A 23,383-nucleotide genomic window follows, 5' to 3' on the forward strand; every position below is an offset into this window, starting at 1 on the left:
AAGCTTTAAAGGTTACTAGGTTTAGGCAGAGATTTTCCAAATCCCTGCCCTTACTATGAATGCTCCACCTACGTCAGCTAGGAGCATAACATTGTTTCTGCCAGTACAGGGCCAGATGGGATATGCTACTCATTATGGAAAAAGGTATTAAATACTTACATGGATGTGATATACTAGTTCGATTCCTTATCCTAATCTGGGTCATCTAATACATATTTTAAGAGGTCATGGCAATCAATCTTTGTTCTGGATCCCATTAGGATCAATACAAAGAGAAATTCTTAGTAGGGGACTCTTACTATCTGCAGTTCTATTTTACTTTTTTATTTTCTTCAGTATTTAAGCATGATTTTTTAAGTGCTGAAGTAAGTCTTTGTTAAAGATAAGATAAAGAGCAATTAAAGAGAAGTTTTTTTTTTAAATATTTTATTTATTTATTTTCAGAGAGAGGGGAAGGGAAGGAGAAAGAGAGGGAGAGAAACATCAGTGTGTGGTTGCCTCTCATGTGTCCCCCACTGGGAACTGGCCTGCAACCCAGGCGTGTGCCCTGACTGGGAATGATCGCATGGTTCGCAGGCCCACGCTCAATCCAGTGAGCTATACCAGCCAGGGCAAGAGAAAGTTTTTGACTTTTTAAAAGTATAATTTAGATCTCCTTTTCTTTCTGTATAGAGTTTTGATTTTTGTTTTGTTTTAAAGAACATTTAAAATACTGATGTGAAAATATTTAAACATTTTTAAATGTAAAATTTTGTCTTTTATTTTTAAATAAGTAAAATTTTAAACAAATACAAGATGAATTAAAAAGTGAGGTAAAAACAAAGCCCGTTTATATATTACATATATATTCTTTATATCGTTGAGAACATCTTTTAGTTTCCCATTGTCTTCTTAAGTAATTATTAAAATATGCTCCTTTGTTCCAGCCCAAAAATCATCCGTTTAGAAAAACATAAGTATGCACTACCTTCAAGTATTAAAAATGAAAGTAATGGAAGATGGATGCAAACATAGTATCAATTTCGTGACGACCTATATGTGTACACTAAAATATTTGTGCTAATATTGGGAGGCGAAAGAAACCGACTCAGAGCTAATAGTAGATCTCTGATGACTAGAAACAGTAGGACTACGCTCTCCGGGGAGTCAAGACAGCGCTTGCGCAGAGACTCAGTTTGCGCCCGCCCTTCTGCTTTTCCTGAAGCCGCCGTTTTCTTCTGGTTTGGCGCTCCAGCCACCGGGGAAGGCCGAATCAAGCGTGACTTGGCTCTGATTGGCTCCTTTGAAAGTCTACGCGTTATCTGATTGGTGGATCCCGGGCCCTTTAGCGCGGTGAGTTTGAAACTGGTTGCACTTACCTTCCAAGCTGGCTCGGAGAAGTTGAGACAGTAACGCCGACGTGGTAGCCGCAGCCGGCGCTGCTTTCGCTGCGGGGTGATTAGTCGGGTAGAGTTGCTGGGGTCCGGGTCGTGCGTATGGGGCTGACAGGGGGCGGCTTGGTGGCTTTGGCGGGCCTTTGAGGGACCGGATGGTACCGTCCGTCGGCTAAGTGGGCAGCCGGGGTTTGCGTGGGGCCCACTCGAGGCTCAGGATGCCGGGCCTAGCCTTCACTTGGAGCCCCCGGCCCGGGCCGAGTGAATGACGCCGGACCAGGCTTTCGGGCGAGGTGTGGGGAAGCGCGGAGCTGGCAGGTTTACTCCGGGGAGGGAGGGGGCTGGCCTGGCGTCTGAGTTGCCGTCCGTAGTCGTGGTCGGCTGTTGTCAGGAAGAGGCCGTTCACCTGGCTAAGGAGGGTTTTGTGTCGCAGTTGAAGCCGCGTCGTGCTTCGTCTCGACCGCGCCGAGCGCTTAAGCCAAGTTCGGTCCCAGGTCCTTTGTCCTCGCGTGGGTGGGAAGCAAGACCGCTCTTAGGCCGGGTACCCAAAGCCCGATCCTATGAACCAACCTGTGGGCCTTCTCGAACTTGCCTCTGTGCCCATGGCCTTGAACTTGAACGCCCAGAGCTTTTTAAAGAACACCTAGTCAAGGCAGAAGGCGAGGGGGAATTCGGCTGTTTGTTTTGTTTTGATGCGTATGGTGGCTGCATGTATGGAATTAGCAAAAAGAAGCAAGTTAAGAAATGTCAGAAGATAAATATGTGGATTTTAATATATTTTAACCGATTTTTATTTAATACTAATGTGCACAACATAACTTCCTCTGAAGTCCTGGAAGTCTCTAGGTAGGAGATGAAGCCACTGGTGTTTTTTACACGCTGCGTGGTATAGAGCCCTAGGAGGCACTCAGAAGGCCTAAAGCTTGGCCTTATTTAGAGTTGTCACAACGGGAAAACGGAGGAAGGGGACTTAAACCCAGCTTTGAAACCGGGTTGGTTTTCAACTGTTCGTTGAAAGTGCGCTCGGCGATTTTATCGTGCACTAGACATAGTAAATCTGGATATTGAAGAAAAGCTAATTATCTTACTTAAGTTTACAGTGCCATTTCCTGAAATTGAAAATCTTTAAGATTGGCACTCAGGGCCAATGTAGTCCAGTTTCGTTCATTTAAAAAAGGTGATTTATTCATTTTATTTCTGGGATGATTTTGAAGATGAATATGAGAAATGGAACTTAAGGGTCAGTTACTCAGTGATCTTTATTATATATGATCTTAACAGTGATGCGTGTGTTAGAAAATCAGTGTGCTTTGGATTTCTAAAGTTTCACTGGCAAAGTTACTGAGGCGAACTTGTCAGCATTTCAACTTTTCTTTTAACCATTCTTTGCTATTCAAGTATTTTTTAAAATTTGTTCTTGAGATTGCATAGGATAGAATTTTATCTGTGAAGTTGAGTCTTTTTTTTTTTTAAGGGCGCTAAGTGATATTTTCTACTCCTCCAAAAAGGACCTTTGAAGTCTTCATCCTGTTTGTGTGTATGACTGCTAAAAACAGGAGGAAGTTAAAAGTCACTGGAGCAAATTTAAACACTTACGATTTTAATAATTTTTCTTTTAAAATTTATATATTTTAGAGGGAGAGAGAAAAATGTCTTTTTTGTTCCACTTATTGATGCATTCATTGGTTGATATTGTCTGTGGCCTGACCAGGTCAAACGCCCAGCCTTGGGGTTATCATCAGGTGCTGCTCTAACCAACTGAGCTGCCTTGCCAGGGCCCTTGACAGTTTTTCTAATAAATCAGCAATGTGACCTCATTTTAGCTCTCCACTTATCTTAAGATTATCTTCATAAAATCATAAAGCAGTGAGAACTCAGTCACATAACATTATTTGTTGAAATATCTGAGTGTTTGCCATACAGTGTGCTCCTTAGAAGTGTTCCATAAGAAAACATACATCTGGTTTTGGTTTGGGATGCACAGATAGGCTGATGTCTCAAATCGAGGGTTTATTTGGAAGAAGCTAAATCACTGGTATAAGATATATGTATAAATACTTCTAATGTTTAAGGAGCTAAGAAATTGTGGGAAAATCTTATTGCATGAGTCCTTTCCCCTGTAAATATTTTTTAATAATTAATATTTATGGCAAAGTAATACTGTACTAGTGGAAACATCTTTACATATAGTATCTCATTAGTAACTTAAGACTGACCTTTGAATTAGTGGCATATAGTTACATAATCTTTTCCTCTCATTTTAGCATCTACTGTAGCAATTGATTCACAATGGAAGACTATATCAAAATAGAGAAAATTGGAGAAGGTGAGTGCTTTTTAAAATAAAAGTTTCAAATGATTTAATGATGCTACAATATCTGTGACTTGAAGACATGTATGGTATTTTACTAAAATTCAACCTTTAATGTATCTTACCCTACTGATGTGCCTTAATACACATTCTTTGCATAAAAACAAACACAAAAATAACAAAGAATGTTCACATTTCAAGAGAAATGATGTTATTCTGATGACTCCCTGATAACCTTCCTTCCTGATAATCTTATAATACTAACCAATTAAAACAATATTTGTATTTTGATAAAACTATTGATGTCTTGTATATGTGTTGGGAGCGGAATTATGTTAAATTTCACAATAGACTTTTAGTTGCCTACAATTATTTTTAAGCTGGTAAATATTTTTTATCTAAATTTTCAAATCAATAAAGTTATTGGTAAAAATGAAAAAAACGTGTGTTATATTTTACAGAAAAAAACTAAATGGACTTTTTGGTTAACCCAATAATTAAGGGTTCAAGACTTCCCTAAATTTTCCAACCACAGTTTAAAAACCACTCTCTAGGAGATTACGTATTATCATGTGTATGGACTTGATTTAGTTCAATGATCCATCTTTATTATTGCCATCTCCATCCCCAGATCAGTCTGTATTGACGTTGTTGCTTATTGTATGCAGCCCAAGTATCAAAATCAGTGTTCTTACCAACTTCTGGAGGGGTGTGGAGCTTTTCTGCTATGTGGTTAGCAGTGTGACCTTTACCCCATTCTTCTCTGGATGAGGATTATTGACCATATTTGAGATGAGTGACACACTGATTACAGAGCTTTTGGAAACTGTCGCAGTGGCTCCTGTTAATATGGCCTGTGCCCAAAATCTATCTATCTATTGTATTTTATATCTACCTTATTGTAGGGCCAGATGTTTGACTGGAGATAAATTTCAGTTTGCAAAGTGTCCATTTTCTCTAATGTATGCTGAAAAATTACTGGTGATTTAAATGTATGGAAAACCTGTGATGACTGTATGAATTTTATTTCCCAATTACAGGTGCAGTAGGTTGTAGTTACCCTCAATTTCTTTTTGGAAGTGATGAGGGTATAGTTATGAGTAAGATGGTTCTTATCTGGATGCAGCAGACATTTCTATCATGTAACGCCTTATGGGATTCAATCATTTTTTAAAATCTTTTTAGTTGGTAGAGGAGTGTCAGCAGACATTTACTTTGTTTATTTCAGGTACCTATGGAGTTGTGTATAAGGGTAAACATAAAACCACAGGTCAAGTGGTAGCCATGAAGAAAATCAGACTAGAAAGTGAAGAAGAAGGGGTTCCTAGTACTGCAATTCGAGAAATTTCTCTTTTAAAGGAACTTCGTCACCCAAATATAGTCAGGTATGGTACAAGATCTGGATTTAAACAGCATGTTGTCTGCATGCTATTTAAAATGTGTCTCATCGTGGAAATTCTACATTTGCTTAGTTTTTGTGTACCTTACTAGGTGGAATAGAACCCCACTGTTTTTATTAATTGAGGAGGCTGGTCATAGGAAAAATGGGCTATTGCAAGCAGGAACAGAGTTAGAGGAACTTGGTTATAGAGATTAGTATTTGGGGCTGAAAAATCAAGGTAAACTGGCTGTGGGAGAAAAGGAAGACCTGTTCACTGAACTTTGTTAATTCTTTTCACTCAGAGCTCTGGTCCTTCAGGATTCCTTAATCAGAGTCCTAAGACAGCAAGTGAGGTCAGACAAAAAAGTATAGTTTTTTTCTTTCCTCCTTTTTAAATATGAGGGCTAATATTTTGGGGTGGGTTGTCTTTCTAGAGGTCCAAGTTAGGATTTAATTGAATTTGTCGGGGGAGATAGCAATTATTAAGGTCAGATACTACTTCAAAATTTATTTCTGTAATTTATCTCAATAGAAAGACAAGCTCTGAACAACAACCAGTCAGCCTAGAAATGTCTTGGAATGTAAGTAGTTTGAGAGTTAGCAGGTCCTATACAACTTAATTTTCAATTGCTGCCCTGAGATTTCTTCTCAAATTCTTGTTTAGTACTATTAGGGAAGGTTCTTACTAGGGAAGCTACCATTCTCTTCTTTCTCAAAACAGTGTATATTTGTTGTCAGAGAAAATATCTTAAAGCCACTGTGAAATTTAGGGAAGTTAATTTATGAGGTCAAAAATGTGTATTCTATATTTTTTATATAATTGTTCTATTGTTTTAGTCTTCAAGATGTGCTCATGCAGGATTCCAGGTTATATCTCATCTTCGAATACCTTTCCATGGATCTAAAGAAATACTTGGATTCTATCCCTCCTGGTCAGTTCATGGATTCTTCACTTGTTAAGGTGAGAAGCTTGCCTTATTTTATTAGTACTTATTCACTGTGAATGTAAAGGGCCTACTCTATGTAGGTGCCTGTGTTTTGTAGGAATTTGCTTGGGAAAAGTGTTAGAAAGTAGAATGAGGAAAAAGAGGGTATTTCATTTTCTTTCCACAGTCAGATTAGATTGTTAACAGTTACCATTTTATTGTTAAATAGTGCTTCTAATTATAAAGTGAAGAGTGGTATCCGAGAAAATAAAACTAATAATTATGTATTGTATTGTTGGAAACTAAGATATTCTGGTCTTTATTTGGCTGTCAAATTAATAAAACAAAGTAACAAAAGCCTGGGGCAAGGTGGAGGTGGCAGGTGGTTTTATTTTTTCTGGTTTTGAATCTGTTTTTGATTAATTAATTGTAGACACTATGATCTGTTAAAAACTATAAATGTATACATAATTGTTTAAAGAGTAGCGAAGTGTACAGAGTAAAAATGTCTGATCCTTATACCAGCTTGGGCAAACCACTCCTTCAGGTGTGTTATAAAACACCTCTGAACTACTAAACAGCTATTTCTGATCATTGTATGTATTTAAACATAATCATAGTATCTTCTTTGTTATTTCTTTTGAAATCTGACCGGTGTCTCCAAAGAGGAAATAAATATGTAAAGATAAACAGATCAAACTGAAAATGACCAAACTTATTCAGGATAGAAATAGAGTTGCTATCAGTGTGTAGAGAAAAAGTATAAGAAACTTTTGTACAGAAGACTAACTTGTGACTTAAAGAATGAGGGACCAAAAATCAGTCAAAGAAGACAAAATGAGCTCAATGGCTATAGATGTGTTCATAGGTGACTATCTTTGTCTTCGGGGCACAAACATGATGTTGTATATAAATGGGCTTTTCAACCTTCAAATACGTGTTCATCTTACATGGCCTGACAGCCTTTTTGGTAGTTAAATTTCACTGCATTATAACTTCTCTTTTCAAAAGAAACTCACCAAGATTATTTAGAAAATCATTATGTGCTATACAGTTAATTTTCTAACATGTTTCCTTCTTCCAGAGCTATTTGTACCAGATCCTACAAGGGATTGTCTTTTGTCACTCTAGAAGAGTTCTACACCGAGACTTAAAACCTCAAAATCTATTGATTGATGACAAAGGAACAATTAAACTGGCTGATTTTGGTCTTGCCAGAGCTTTTGGAATACCTATTAGAGTATATACACATGAGGTAGGTAGAATTGTATGTTTTTGGTGCTTTTGAATATATGTGATTGCTGGATTGTTTCATATTTGTTCTTTGAGTCAAGAAAGAAATGTCAAAAGTTTCGACTCTGCCAGTATCAGTTCATTGCCTCAGCTCCCAATTCACCCTTCTTTGTATACTATGTGAAAATGGAATTGGAATCTTTTCTTTTTTCTTTTCTTTTCTTTTCTTTTCTTTTCTTTTCTTTTCTTTTCTTTTCTCTTCTCTTCTCTTCTTTTCTTTTCTTTTCTCTTCTCTTCTCTTCTTTTCTCTTCTCTTCTCTTCTCGCTGGTGAGATGTTATGCTTTGTCAGCAGGCTATTGCTGGAAAAGCACTGCAGAGGGGAAGGATTTTCCTTGCTATAGTTTTTAGAGTTTTCATTATTTCTTACCAGTCAGTTTCTCATTCCAATCCCCTGTTATAGTTAATAATCCTATATATTAAACTTCCCCTATTCATTCACCAGGTGGCTTCTGTCTGTCTCCTGATTAGATCTTTTCTGATACACAATCAAATTGATTGAAAGACCAGTTTTGTTGCTTATGGGGTACTGTTTCACATACATTTAGGAGCTACATGTTTCATCAGTGTTGTGTTGATGATTTGTCATTTCATTTGTTATTTCTGGAGGGAAAGAAAATGTTGAACTGTATAGGATTATAGTCATGCATTGCTTGATGATGTCCGGGATCTGTTCTGAGAAGTGCCTCTGTAGGCCATTTTGGCACTGAGCAAACATCGTAGAATACACTGACACACAAACGTAGGACCTACTATATATTAGGCTCTATGGTATAACCTACTGCTCCTATGCTACACATCTGTACAATATGTTACTGTACTGAATACTGTAGTCAGTTGCAACATAATGGTGTGTGTCTAATCATGGAAAAGGTACAGCAAAAATACACTACAAAATTTTTTAAACGGTTCACCTGTACAGGGCACTTAATGGAGCTTGCAGGATTGAAAGTTGCTCCTGGCAAGTCAGAGAGTGAGTGGCGAGTGAATCCGAAGGCCTTGGCGGTTACTGTGAACTACCTGAGACTTTATAAACACTATGCACTTAGCCTACACTAAGTACTTCGTTTAAAGTGTAGTGTTGCGCTGTGACATGACAACGGCGATGATTTCACTAGACAATAAAAATGTTTTAGCTCATTAGGGAACCGCTGTCATGTATGTCTTTTGTCCTTGACTGAAGCATTTTTATATGGCACATGTTTATATTGGGAAAGCGTCTTCTGTGGAGCTGTCTACCCTTGAGCCCAAAGACTTCCCCGAGATCAAAGCCCACCACGCTCATCTGGTTAGATGTGTTAGCTTCTTTGTATCGTCACTTCATATCATTTTCCCATGGCTAATGCTAGTGACCTCTTCAACTTTAAGTTAGAGGTAATATTATTGCCATTGTGATAAATTATGTGCTAAAGCTTTAGACCACTAATGACTTCTTCATGTTTTTAGCACATGAGCAGTACATGACTTTGTTCAGTGTCATCCCAAATCCATTACTCATTGTCAAATGGGCTTTAAAAAAATACATTAAAGCTGTCTGAACTTTTTTGATCCACGCTTTAATGATTTGAAAAGCAAGAAAAGATTTGGTGTGCTTTTATCTGTTGGGTTCCCCCCCCCACCTTAATGAATAGAACTTAGAAATGAAATATCTTCCATTTAGTATTTTCTGTATGGTTAGTTTATTTAAACAGTGTTATCTTGGGCCTTCTAAAGACGGTTGTAATGAAATATAAATGTGTATATTTAGGTAATTTAATGCACCATAGTTATTCAATGTGAAAATTTGTTTTGTAATAGGTAGTAACACTTTGGTATAGATCTCCAGAAGTACTGCTCGGGTCAGCTCGCTATTCGACTCCAGTTGACATTTGGAGTATAGGCACCATATTTGCTGAATTAGCAACTAAGAAACCACTTTTCCACGGAGATTCAGAAATTGATCAGCTCTTCAGAATTTTCAGGTATTTTTGTTTTTTACTTAAGCTGTTAAGAACTTTAAAGACAGCATGAATATAATGAGATTATATTTATGCTTAATAATTTTTCATTTTGCTATGGCTTTTAGAGCTTTGGGTACCCCCAACAATGAAGTGTGGCCAGATGTGGAATCTTTACAGGACTATAAAAATACATTTCCCAAGTGGAAACCAGGAAGCCTAGCATCCCATGTCAAAAACTTGGATGAAAATGGCTTGGATCTGCTCTCGGTAAGGAGCGCCCTTTATACTGACTGTCACTGCTAATTCTGAATGTTCTCAACCCTTTCTTTTAACTGGGACATAGGAAGAAAACTAACATTTAGTGAGTTAAGCAAATATGTCTGTTATGTTTACTGTATTACTAGTTCTATTTCAGATACCAAGAAAACTGGGTGGTTTAGAGAAGAGAATTAGCAATAGTTCTTTTCATTATTTTTATTATTTTTATCTGATAGATAGCTACAGACATTCTGTGCAGGAAAGGTCAGTGTTAATACACCTTTGTTGTTTTTCAGGTTGCTGATTTGTAGTAGCCTTCCTGGTTAAAGGTGTTCCCCTTAGTGCTTGATATTGTTTGTGTTAAAGCTTTCCACTGCATGAACTCCCATTATTTATTTTGTACCTTGTTTCTACATCAGAAACATTAGGTGAAGGACTGATACAGTTCTTGAGAATGTTTCCCGTCTCTTACATTGTCATTCCAAACTAACAGTTTTCTTTAGAAACAAGACAAAAATGCTGTTAGGATTTAAAAAAAATACATTGTCCTAAGCCTGTTTCAGGAAGTTTATTTTAGAATGGTATTTAAGTATTGAGCTTTAGAAGGAGGTAATTTTGAATAAATCTCAGGTAACATTCTAGAAAAAAAATGTTTTGGCAGGTTACTAACATAGTGAAAAATAATCTATTGCTATGTCATCATATGCATGTTCTAATTGGTCTTTGGGCACCTTTCATGTTTTATGAGTCATTGTGCCACCAAATTCAGCTCAGATTTCCCAGTTGTTTGCAGTGAAGTCCAAAGTCCTTTACCTGCTATTTAATATTTTGTATCTCAATATTGTTGATTTGACATAAAAGACCTTCTATATTCTGGGCCCAATGTATCTTTTTAACTTCTGTAATTCTTGAATACAAAATATTTCACTTCAGTTAACAAAACAAAAGTCACAAATACTATAAAATCAGAGGTCCTTAGCTTAGGCTCTAGTGACTTCCTTGACTGGATCATTTGTTGCTAGGGGACTGTCCCATACATTGTTTTTTGTTGTTTTTGTTTATTTTCTTTTTAAGATTTTATTTATCTTTAGAGGGGAAAGGAAGGAGAGAGGGAAAGAAGTATCAATGTATGGTTGCCTCTTGTGTGTCCCCTGCTGGGAACTGGCCTGCAACCCAGGCATGTGCCCTGGCTGGGAATCGAACCACTATCCTTTAGTTCATGGTTCCTAGGCCCACGCTCGATCCACTGAGCCACACCAGCCAGGGCCCATACATTGTTTTTGAAGTTTAACTTTATTACTCCTTAGCTCTATGAACTCGGGCAAATTACTTAACTTTGAGCTGCCATGTCTTAATTTGTAAAGTGGAACTAATACTGTGCCTTTTGTTGTGAGGCTTAAGTAACGTGATACTTGCAAAGCACTTGACATAGTGCTAGATATATATAAGAGCTCAAATGGCAGCTAGATAGTAAAAGTGTATCTTGTCTATGTGTTGGTTTGATTTTAAGATTAATATTTCTTTAAGATAAACTTAAAGGTCAATATTAAACTTGATCATCTTTTTCTGGTAATATATAAGTTACTATTGGGTTGTCTGATTCATTTAGTGACTCGTAACCATGATTATAACCCATTGCACTCTGGTTTTGTTTTTGCTTGTAATTGATGGAAGCCACATCAGAAATCACTGTAGTTTAGTGCCACCATTTCAAAATGTTTATAAATAATTTTGATGGACATTTAATTCTCAAAGTAAAATCATTAACTAGATATCTTCCTTAAATGGACATCTTAGTTTTAAAGCTATTTCTGAATTGCTTGTATCTTAAATCACAATTTATAGCAAAAAGGGGATATTGAGATATGTAAAATTGAAGGAATAGGCTATTCTAGAGGAAGAGGGTGAAGTAGAGGGGATGAGACATGTTGGTGGTTCACTTATTGAACTAATGGAAATGTTCCTTTAGCAGATTTTCATTACAATTAGCTTATGGCTTATTAGTAAGGAAGTTCAGGCTCTGTGGAGTTTTTTTAATGGTTCATTCCTTCAGTAAATAAAAAACCTCTTTTCTTTTTATCTTTCCCCTCCAGAAAATGTTAGTCTACGATCCTGCCAAACGAATTTCTGGCAAAATGGCACTGAATCATCCATATTTTAATGATTTGGACAATCAGATTAAGAAGATATAGTTTTCTGACAGTTTCCACATGTATCAAGAGCAGATAGTTATATTTTACCTTCAACTCTATTTTTGTCTTCTGTATTTTTGTTTTCTCTGTCGTAAAATTTGATCTGTACTTCATCTTCTAACTTCAAAAGTTGTAACTTAAAAATGTAAATATTGTTCTATATGAATTTAAATATATTCTGTATATGTGTGTAGATCTCACTGTAACAACTATTTGTTACTGTAATAAAGCTATAACTCTAATATTGATGTCAGAAATTGGGGAAAGTTAGCTTAAATCATAATCGAACCTTACAACAGCCCAGTTTTCCTGTAGTTGGAATTTAGGAAAGTGTGCTCTTTAAGTTCAAAGTTCATAATGCTTTGAAGTATTTGTATGCTCTGGATGTTTAAATTTTCCTGTCAGTTTCTTGCCATGGGTTAATTTCTACTGGCATTTCAATATGTGATTTAAATATTTAAGCATTCAGAGTGAGAAAACTTCCCAGATTTGAGAAATGATGCTAAATTTATAGAGGTTTTTACTAACTTATAAGAATAGCCTTAGAGTATGCCAAAATTTGCAAAGTTTTATAGTTAAAGATCAAAGGCTGCCCATACCAGGGAAGAACAGTTGAGAGAATTTGTGAGCTATCCTATTTTTAGGTAGGTTATGAAAGATATTTATCTAAGTGAATTCTTATGCCTTGGTCAAAGGTAATAACTATGTAAAGGGGTGGTTATTGTGGCTTTCATTTCTGACTTAGGAACACTATGTCAAAATTTGCAAATAAAGCTTTTATTAGCAGCCTTCTTAGAGGGTTCAAGTATTTGTACAAGTATTTAGCAAAAATCACTAACTTTGGGAATTAATAATACTCACTGTGATTCTTATTACCAGCCTAATTTAAACGTTATAGCCAAGAGAAATGTCTAAGAATAATTTTATCATTTTTGTTGTGCATCTTTCCTTTGACCCCGTGTCCTCTATTTTTTCTTCCCGTTCGTTTACTTACGGCAAGAACGGGCATTCATGTGTGGTTGATCCTGTCACCAAATTGGCTGGGGAATGGGTTATCTTTACATTGTCTTGTAATTTCTTGCACTCTGCAGGAGAAAGTGTACATATGGGTCACTGTTTGGCATTGGAACTTAGGAGAAGTTTGGTGGCTTTGTTGTAAGTTCTTTGGTGGAAGTTATCTTGCAGTAAGAGAATGCAGAGCCTTGGATATGGAAGTCACTTGGGGTCATTGTGGAGAGTTATTAAGAATCGATGGCGGAGATTTGGTAAATGAAAGGTAACAAAAGATTTGAGATGGGGAAATGCACATCTACAGGCGTGTTTCCTTAAACTACAAAGTGAAATAAAATGATGTTTTTCATGTCAGATTGCAACCCCTCAGTGGTTTAGAGACAGCATTCATCAACCCTCACCCTGCCCCCTACCACCTGTAGAATAGAAACTGTCAGCAAATCTGATCTTTTGTTTCAGTAATATATAAATGCATGGTGTTATAAATGCTTGGGGCCTTGTGGATTTGGTAGAAGCAGCATGGAACTTCACTATTTCTCTGTGGACTTTAACTGGAAAAGTCAATAATTTATCTATTTAGAACCTACTTGGTGGACCAGGGCAATAAGATGGGAGAATAGTATCAATAGCTGTAATGAGTGACCTACTTTTTCTGTACACGTTTTTGTAGTATTTGCCAGCTTTAGTGACTGAAAAGTTACTGAACTGGATCCTCATCTCATGCATATTTTTCAATTGGCTTGCGTTGTGGTGCTTCTGATTAATTATAAAATGGCGCTTGTCTTGGGGCCAGTAGTTCTGAAATCTATTGACATTGGAAACATGAACTAGCTGGTTGTAACCTGAACAATTCTAAAATTGAAAATTAGTAAATGTAGCCTGGGAAATTTTTTTGTTTCCCAAGCTGATTCAGATATAGCCTAGTATCACTATTTTTGGTGAGTTTAACAACTTGGACGTATCATTTTAGTTGTCTTAAAATGTGGCATTATGCAATGTTTGACTTTTTCTATTTGTTTCAGTCTTTAGGAGGGGAAAGGCCTGTCTATTTCATCACCAATGTAAGACTGATGTGCTTGAGCATACAGTGGAAATTGTTCTAGCTTGAGATTTCCCGAGATCCTAGAGGAGGGTTTTTATATCTATTTAAGTTTAAATATACAAGTAGTAATGGTGAGAGAAGTTCAAGTGCTTGAGATTTGAGTGCTCTATTGGATGGAACAAACATTAATTTCTTTAGGAATTATAAACTTAAAGGAATCTGAATTTCTATAGAACTATAGACTCATTTTTGCAGTGAGGACAGCAAATTAGTGATTGTGGAGTGAAGAGCGTAGTGGGTGTTGTTTAAGTAGGTTTATGACAAGATAGAATACTGACTAGAGAAAGTGAAGGAGGCATAAAGCAGGAAAGGTCCTGATGAGGGAGAATTCTTTCTGACTTCAAAATAGCATTTCGTGGAGGAAAGAAGATGAAGGGGTTAGCCAAAGAACATACATGTCTGACCCTTGGATGGGCAAGGATGTGGGTATTGCCTGAGGGAGGTAGGGCGGGAGCTGGTTGGAGGTGGGTAAAGGAGAAAATGCAGGCACAACTGTGATAGCATAAAGTACTATAAAAATAGCATCTAGGGGATGGTAAAGATGGGATAGTAATGTTATTGACAGGCATTCTCAGTTGGTCAGTGTAAATATTAATTTTCTAGAACTAAAAGCTTTGGAAGAAATGTACTGAGAGTCATACACTTGGTTGTGGAGGGCAAAGGTAGAATGATTGCATTCCTTTAGAATGCTGAGGGTTTGTGCTTTTCAGGCTTCTGGCCCACTTACAGAGTCTGATTCAGTAGGTGTTGTGTGGCTATAAATACAGTAACAAGTTCCAGTGTGGTGATGCTGATGGTCCAGGGGCCACACTGAGAATCTGTCTAGGTAGGGCAGATTCAGAAGTCTAGAGCTTGTCAGGTTTGCAGAGGAAGTACCGAAGTTTAGGAGAAACTCACCTAAAGTCAAGCATACACGTGGAGGTTGAACTGGAATTTGAACCTAAGTTTTATACTGGGTGTTGAAAAGAATGGCATAATGTACATACAGATGCCAGGCTTTAGAACTAAAGAGACTCAGGCTTGGTTCTCAGTGATGCCATTTCTGTCTATATGCTTGAGTAAGTCACTTGATGGCTCTTCAGTCCATTTCCTGAGTTGTATAATGGAGACAATAAATAAGATGTATTATTTATATAAATAGGATTGTTAGGGATGGAAATAGAGTTGCCAGGCATTCTGCATATATAAGACATAACCTGCCAGGATGCCCTAAGTGTGCTTTTTCCAAACATTGCAAAAATTGTGCAGCTAGAGCTATTTTTCTGCCATGTGATTGGAACTTGGTGTTAAATCGAAACACTAGTTAAAAAATAGGTAAAGTTCTTGGCACATGGCACCTGGTAATTTTCTCTTAGGAGCTCTCATCTCTTCTTTCTCAGCTCTTAAAGCACTTCTTTTATTTTCTCCCTTACTAAATCATAGGTCCACTAAGGGCTGGGCCATGTTTTTTTGTTTGTTTTAAATTTTATTTTTATATTTCAATTAGTTTGCATTTGTTATTATTGGGAACTGCCCTGCCTGGTTTTAGAAGCTGTAACACCGCCCCCCCGCCATGGCTAAGGCAGAGTGAACAACCTTCAGACCATAAGCCACTAAGGAGACAAAGCTTATCTCCCTGGCAGGGACTCCGCTTCTCCTTTTTCTTTACCCTGCCTGGTCCCCAATGCTTCATCGGTTAGCCAATGATGGGTAAGATTCCTCAAGGGAGGAACAACCTAAGACAGGCACGATCACAGGGAGTCCCAGGAGATCACAGGGAAGGACTTGGGGGGCTATAGGAAAAGGGGGTGATGGACCCTCGCCCCTTGGCTTTGACATAGCCTGAGTCCTCATTCTGTCTGCAAGAACTCTCCTAATCTCTTGGCTGCCTTACTTCCCCTGCCTGACTTAAACCTGAAACAATGACAGGGTGGTGCAGCCCTGTGCTGGAAAGAGTAGGTTCCCTGGGTGACGAGGCCTAAGAATATATAAAATCCTGTAAAACCTGCTTTGCTAAGAATGTTCTCAATTAAGTGATAAGGGTCTGAGCAGGAAATGAGTTTTGTAGCCCCAAAGTTTTGTAGCCCTTTAGCTAACAGACCCCCAACTCAGAATAAGCCCTCGTGGTTCTTTGTATGCTATCTATTGTTTGATCCTTACTGCCTGACAATGATTAGTGAGCTTCACTTGTATTCCTGTGCAAATTGAAACCCAGTAAAGACTTGTCAAGGCAAGGGTCAGCACGCTCTCCCCTTGAGAGAGCAGTAGCCGCCCCTTTTCCTCCACAGGACTAGGTAGTCCATGTGAATGTCTCATCTCATCCATAATGCCTCAGACACTGTGGGCTGGTGTCCATGTCACATTATTTTGTATTAGTTTCAGGTGTACCGCATAATGGTTAGATAGTCATATACTGTACAAAGTAGTCCTCTCAATATTTCTAGTACCCACCTGCACCATACATATTAATTATGATGTTATTGACTACATTCCCGATGCGGTACTTTATATCCCTGGGACTATTTTGTGACTACTGCCAATTTGCAGTTCTTAATCACTTAATTTTTTTCACTTAGCTCCTCAAGCCCCTCCCCTCTAGCAACCATCAATCTGTTCTCTGTATGTATGAGTCTGTTTCTATTTTGTTTATTTTGCTCTTTAGATTTCACATATAAGTGAAATTATGATATTTGTCTTTCTCTGTTTGACTTGTTTCACTTGGCATAATACCCTTCAGGTTCATCCATGCTGGACCTAGATTTTATTCTTTTTATGTCTGGGTAATCCTCCATTGCACATATGTACCACAACTTGTTAGCTACTCATCTACTGATGGGCAATTGGAGAATTTCATATCTTGGCTATTGCAAATGATGCTTCAGTGAACATAAGGGTGCATTTAGTCTTTTGAGTTAGCATTTTGGGGGTTTCTTTGGATATATACCCTAAAGTGAAATCACTGGATCATAAGGCAGTTTCATTTTTAATTTTTTGAGGAAATTCCATACTATTTTCTGTAATAGCTGCACCAATCTGCATTCCCGTTAACAGTGCCTGAAGGTTACCTGATTGCCATTCTAACAAGTGTGAGGTGATATCTCATTGTGGTTTTAATTTGCATCTCTCTGATGATTAGTGACATTGAGCATCTTTTCATATGTCTGTTGGCCATCCATATATGTCCTCTTTGGAGAAGTGTCTATTCTGGTTCTCTGAGTGGCCATGTTTTGTTCTTTAATCCTCACAGCCCTTGGTCCAATGCCTCGACCATTAGATAGGATTCCAGTTCTTTAGGGTTGCCCACAGGTAGGCAACCTGTGGCCCCTCACCTGCAAAAATAATTGAACATGTGTAGTAAGCAGCCACCATACTTTATATAGGTAAAGTATATAAAGTGTATATATATATATAAAGTATATAAAGCCTCCCTTCTCAGCAACCTTGTAAGGGAGAGAGCATCTCTGTTTTACGTGACAGTATTAGGACTCAGAACTTAAGGACTTGCCAAAGGTCATGAGGGTAGTAAATGTCAGAGCAAGGACCTGCCTTGAGCTTTTTTTTAAACTTCAAATTGTTCTCTTTCCATGGCATCACATTGGTTCCCCAGATAAATCCATAAAGAAAACATGTATTTAGTTTTAAAATCTTAAGATAGTACTGAAAAAGAATACACCAACACCACAGGCCCGTAGACCCCTTATTAGCACTGGCGTTTCTGACGGACAATCAGAAACTGCTTCCTCAAGGTTGAAAGGATAAAGTCACCAAAGAAAGAGAGTTTTCAGTCCAGTCCATTTTCGGTAGCAATAACCCTTTTTATCCTGGAAAGTCCACCAATACACTTAAGTACTTGTGGTCTCGTGGAGTTCCTAATTCTGGCTCTCCAGTTCTTAATCATAAAGATGACCCACACCGGATTAGTCACAAGATACCATAACCCAGCAGCAGTAAGTGGCTCCAGGAATGGGCAAATGACCTAAATGACCCATCAGGGTCCTTTTTGCTATAGAAACCTGTGTTGCGACCATTCAAGGCCTGACAGGTTCAAGGCATTCAGGCAAACAGAAGAATACTCATGGAGCTGAGGGGATGTCTGACGTACCTTTATTTACCAGTGGGCGAGTCACGCACTCAGCAAGCCACTTGTCCCCCTGCGTGTGTCTGCCTGTCTCTGCATATCACCTGTCCCCTCTGTGTGGTACATATCGTGGCCCTTGCTCCCCAGTGTGGCACCCAGCAGGGAGCCTCTACTGCCTTCTTAAATAGTAGAACAAGCAAAACCAGCAAAAAGCCAGGAAATTATATGACACAGCATGATTCTGTGCATGCGAGCCCATTTCATCTTATGGGAACCATTTATCAGACCCTTAGTCTCCAGGCTATGTGAACACTTTCTTATCAGGCCCCTTCCAGGTTATGGAACACTGCTTCCCTTAGTTACCCATACACCTGGGTGAGGAAGCCAGACTGCCTCCACTTACCCTACAAAACCTTGAAAGAAGGAAGTCCTCTTTCTGCTGATATTCTGGAACTGAATGACATGACTGGAAGCCTGTGGCATTTCTCCCACTCTGGAGCTAGCCAAGCCAAGGAAGATGAATCGAGATATTCCTGGGAGCATTATGTCACTGGTTCTGGTCCTGAGGCCATGGTTCCTATGGTACTGCCTTAAAATTTGTGAGCTACCCAGGATCCCCCATAGGAGTTTTTTGGTTGTCATTTTTGGTTTTTCACGCAGTTTGAATTGGGTTTCTGTTGTCTAATCCTCAGAGTCCTAACTAATACAGCTGTCAATCCCAAGCAAATTTATTTGCTAATGAGTATTAGTAGATACTTATATTCATAAAGAGCTTCATAGTAATTAAATTGCATGTGTTATTTCAACAGAAACTTCCTGTACCATAAAAATGCTCTTAACTATAAAACAACAAGAATAATTATTCCATAAAGCATTCTTTATAACACAGAGAGAAAAGATACATTTCCCAGCTGAACATAGCCATTTGTCTCAGTGGTTCTGGTAGTATGACAATCGTATTTATGTGTGAGAGACTAGAGATGTGTGTTCTTCATGAAGTACGCTCACTGTGTCTAGGATCTGAATGGGAAGCGGAGCATTTGCTCCATCTTAAATCTTCTTGCCAGGATTTGAACATCATTTTAGAAATGCCTTTTGGCTTCTTGTTTGAAACACGTCTCATGTACAAGCACTAATGGAAAATGGCTCTGAAATGTAAAAAGATTGCAGTTTCCAGGTGAGCACAAAACAGTTGGGCCGGTCACAATCCATCTGAAGCCCTGTGATCTGGGCGACACATGTAATATTGTTTATATGTTGGGAGCTCTTAATTACCTGTGCGAGCAGAAGGCCATAACAGTTTAGATCGCCCCAACAAGCACACATCTCACCTTCCTCACCCCAAATTTTGGCATTCACTCTGTGACCCACCCACTTTGGCAATAAAGCTGACTTTCTCGTTAGTGAAATCATAAAAATCTTACAATTCCGTGGGATCTTGGATATCATGCAATTCAATCCTCATTTTCCCAAGTTGCAGCCTGGAATTTTAGCAACAGAGTAAGAAATGAAGCCTAGGTTATTGAGCTCTGTACTTTTCCAGCTTGACTGATAGTGAAACTTTGCATCAATAATGGAGTCCAGAAAAAAAAATTATGTATCGTAGGGATAAAATATTCAGGCAGGAGAGAACTCAGGTAAACAATGAGGAGAAAATGGGAGTCAGATCAGAGAAGATTGCACAGATTTTTCAGTTCCCAGGAATTAAAAGTGAAGTACTCAATAATGCAAGCAGCTCATGCAAGCGGGTCACTCCACTATAAGTGGTAGGTAACGAGTGTGATTTTTGCAATGGCAGTTTCATTCTCTGCGTTCCACTTAGATGCTACATGTATTTTTAAATAGCCACACTCTAAAAATAAAAGAAAGAAACCAAAGGGCAAACTATTCACTTGTAATTTAATTATGTATCTGATGATAAATAATGTGATAGGTAATATATATTCATAAGGTCTCCGGTCCTGGAATAACTAATGTATGTATAGCAAAGGAAAAAGGGAAAGAGCTCAACTTCATCTTTTATCCTTTTTCAAGAGAGAAATATGTGCTACCATGTTTGGAATATTTCCTACCATGGCCAAACATCAAGGAATAAGCACAATAATTCAGTATGTCTAATGGCAAAGAAAGAAAAGAATTATTCACCAACAGAAAACTGGACTTTTGAGCAGATGTTTAAATACAAACAGCAACTCCTACTTTTCCCTTTATCTCTAATTATGTGATGCAACATTTTTACCAGAAGAAGTGCTTTTTAAAAACAGCCTTCCAGGGAGAGAATAAACAATACTATATTTGGCTAACAGCTGCTTTTGGAAAATGAGATGTCAGCAAAGCTGAATGTTGTTTAAAGAAAACTAATTATCTAGCTACCTTTGACTTGAATTGGAGTAAATAAGGCACTTCCCTACTTGCACTGAAATGTTTTGTCTAGGACTTAAATATTGGCTATTAGTCAGATATTTCACATCCTCTCTCATTTGCCATGTGAAGCAAATAGATTTAAAGAAGCATTTGTGTTTGACTGCTGCCCAGTTTGGGTCGTCTGGTGTGGCACCCAACTATTGCCTCATAGCTTATTGACCACCCACTGCTTCCATTGTGTTCAGTGTAAAGCACTGTGTCTGTGGACACAGGAAAACCCAGGTAACCTAGTGACATAGCGTGTGGATTGCATTCGTGTGAATTTAATTATGCAAATGTCAAACACCCTAAAGTGTGTGAATAGTCTCGTGTGGAGTTCCTGGTAAGTCTGGCCAGCCAAGCGAACTGTAGAACTGGTGTGCACTGTGGCCAGGGCTCTGGGGCTGCAGCCCTGCTGTCTGTCTGCCGTGAGGCGGGCTGTGGTTTCCCGGAACGAGAGCTCCTGCAGGTGCCTGTGGTGATGACAGCGCTTACTTTAGCATTTTCCCTGCTCTAATTGGAAATATTTTTACATTCGGAAGCTATCGCATCTGAGCACTCAGGAGCAGTGCAAGTGCTGAATAACAGGCCTGAAAATGAGGCATTTTAGAATGGACTTTGGATGTGCTTTCATGTGACAAAGAAGGCCAAACCAACAAGTCCCAGGGTACATCTGAGAGCGAGTACTCCATAAAATGTTAATGATAATTTCGAGAAAGTAAAAGGCAGCATTAAAGCAAAAGTATACAATAGGTGTAGATTTTGAGGAAGCATCTCTCTACATTTATTTCCGTGGAATAATCAGTATTGAGCTATACAAGTTCTTCAAGAATATGTATATCTTTTCTATAAAATTCAGCATACAATTTTTGTGTAGACAGTTATTAAAAAATAATGCTGGGACAAGCACAGGATAAACATTTGTCCATTTAACAAGTATTTATTGAACATATATCATGAGTCCGATGTGCTGCTAGGACATGAGAGCCCAGGGTTTAACTAAGAGACTCAATGTTCTTGCCTTGGTGGACTTCACATTCCTTGCAGGGGAAATGGATTATAAGCAAGTAAATAAATGTAACGGGATGTTAGAACCAAACTCTCCCTGCTTGTTTCAACTAAGCCCAATAAGATAATTATCAGTTATCTGAATTTGATAGCAGATATGCAGCTTTACAGGGAAATGTCTCTAAGAACCTGCCCCACAACTCTTAGGCCCAGGATAAGCTACACACTTTCCAGGGCGCAGTGCAAAATGAAATTGCAGGACCTCTTATTCAAGCATCAAGAAATTCCAGACAGCGGCAGGAGAACACTAAACTAAAGGTTCAGGGCCCTTCACAGTGGGGGAGGGGGCCGTGGACTGTGGGGCTGCCCGACTCACATACCCAGCCTGTTCCTGCTTAGACTCTTCAGCAGAGGAAGAAAAGTGAAAAGGTTAGAGTGGAGTGACTTATGGGGGGGCGGGGCTCTCAGCAGCCCTGTGCCGTGCTTTGAGAATGCTTCAGTTAAACCACGTCTGAGGGGGAGTGGTTCAGAGGCCTCCCCTGAAGGGCTCTGCCATGTATTTCGGGCCACGGTGAGACTCAGAGCTGGTGTCTGCTTAAAGCAAATTGTGATGGGAAGCCCGCTGCTACCCACCATGTCTATGTGTCGGGAGAACGCCATTTGTGATGGAACCCACTTGTGTGTCTAGGGCTTGTGGGAGCAAGAACTGATTGTTTCCTAACTGGAACGGAGCCAAGAGAAAGAGAGCTGGAGTCCTGTCTCTATGGGCCAGTCTGCGCTGGCCAAAAGGCAGGAAGCCTGCCTGCAAAACTAGGACCGTGGAGTCTCTTCCTGCCCTTGAGAGTAGCCAAGCCGGTATCACTCATTCTCCACGCACCTTTGTAAAATTAAACTGTAATATGTCATAAAATAGTTTTATATAAACTACGAATAGCAATATACAGTATCCAGCAGAAGTAACATCTGCTTGAGGGTTGTTGGTAGGGTAATAATTCAGAGTTTTAATCTGAACATTTCACCTACAGTGTCACATGGTGTGCTTGAGTGTGGTATTGTTATGTTGCAGAATTGCATGCTTATGATTCTGTGACAAAAGATTTTACAAGACACAGGGGCATTATTTGTGCCGGATCCTGTATGGTACAAGTCTCCATGTATCTGTAACCCAGTGTGGTTCCTACAGTTGAAACCTTCAGTTCTCTCTCCCTGATCACATTTTCCTTTTTTTCTCCAAAAGATTTATTTCTATACTTTTGCAACCCTATAATTTTACATGTCTATCATATCTATTTTTCTATCTAATCGATTACTTTCATCATTATATTGCATGCTTTTATGCTTTATATAATATAGGATATTAAAGAATCTGAAATGTATTATGTTTGCCTTTGTGAGATTCATTCATGTTGATAAATGTAGCTATAGTTCATCTGCTTTCACTACTGTAGAGTATTCTATTGCCTGGCTCTACTGCAATTTATTCATCCCTTCTATTAATAGATACTTAGTTCTCATGCTTTGCTTTTATGAATAATGCTGCTATAAGTTTTATTCCATTGGTCCTATGCAAGAGTTTTTTGTTCGTTTGTTAGTTTGTTTGTTTCTGGCGGATCCATTCCTTGTCCTTCCCCTACTCTGCTCTGAATCTCGGAGACCTGACCCACACAGGTTGCATTTTGCAGACTCCCGTGACACCTGGCTGGCTTCTGGGCTTAGCCTGTGGAAGCACGGGAGTGAGTGGGAGGTCAGAGTGCTTGCCACCAACTCTCTCAGATGGTGCCACTTCTGCACCTCCGGCTCCCATGGCACAGGTCTGCCCTGGTTCTAGCTTCTGCCCAGACGCTCCGACTCCCTCCTGGTCTTCTGCAGCCCCACTTTTTTGTCTCTGGCCTGGGGTGGTAGTGGGTTCTGAAGTGGCGAGTCCCAGGTTACCTCACTGTCTACAGTTAGACCTCTCAGCTCTCAATCCCCAAGTGGATTTCTTAGATTAAATTCCTTCTGTTTCAATACTAGGGATAGTTTTCATTTTTCTGTTAAATCTCACTATAGGTTGTGCATATCTTCAGTTCCAAATTATTCTCCAAAGTAATATGAACATATAGATTGGACACACCAATCTATACTTCTGCC

General features: G+C 38.8%; 1 protein-coding gene across 2 annotated transcripts; it reads left to right on the forward strand.

The window, feature by feature from the left end:
- Positions 1 to 1,346: 1,346 nt before the first annotated feature.
- On the forward strand, positions 1,347 to 13,037 carry CDK1 (cyclin dependent kinase 1). Of its 2 annotated transcripts, none has more exons than XM_037139938.2 (8): positions 1,347 to 1,446; positions 3,638 to 3,699; positions 4,913 to 5,069; positions 5,903 to 6,026; positions 7,076 to 7,246; positions 9,080 to 9,243; positions 9,348 to 9,489; positions 11,574 to 13,037. In XM_037139938.2, exons 2-8 carry the CDS (start codon positions 3,663 to 3,665, stop codon positions 11,670 to 11,672), a joined length of 894 nt encoding a protein of 297 aa, XP_036995833.2. In that variant the 5' UTR covers positions 1,347 to 1,446; positions 3,638 to 3,662; the 3' UTR covers positions 11,673 to 13,037. The 2 variants fall into 2 exon arrangements, with proteins under 2 accessions (XP_036995833.2, XP_036995834.2); XM_037139939.2 differs by having other exon boundaries at positions 1,347 to 1,434.
- The last annotated feature ends 10,346 nt before the right edge of the window (positions 13,038 to 23,383 follow it).

The sequence above is a fragment of the Artibeus jamaicensis genome, unplaced genomic scaffold, assembly GCF_021234435.1.
Source record: "Artibeus jamaicensis isolate MK-2021 breed Jamaican fruit bat unplaced genomic scaffold, CSHL_Jam_final contig_332, whole genome shotgun sequence".
In the NCBI taxonomy this organism is placed as follows: Eukaryota; Metazoa; Chordata; class Mammalia; order Chiroptera; family Phyllostomidae; genus Artibeus; species Artibeus jamaicensis.

Bases quoted from the DNA above. Each gene is read 5' to 3' on its own strand.
- CDK1 (XM_037139938.2), top strand. From the start codon at position 3,663: ATGGAAGACTATATCAAAATAGAGAAAATTGGAGAAG. The intron at 5,070-5,902 runs GTATGGTACAAG...CTATTGTTTTAG, and splicing joins CGTCACCCAAATATAGTCAG to TCTTCAAGATGTGCTCATGC. The intron at 9,244-9,347 runs GTATTTTTGTTT...TATGGCTTTTAG, and splicing joins CAGCTCTTCAGAATTTTCAG to AGCTTTGGGTACCCCCAACA.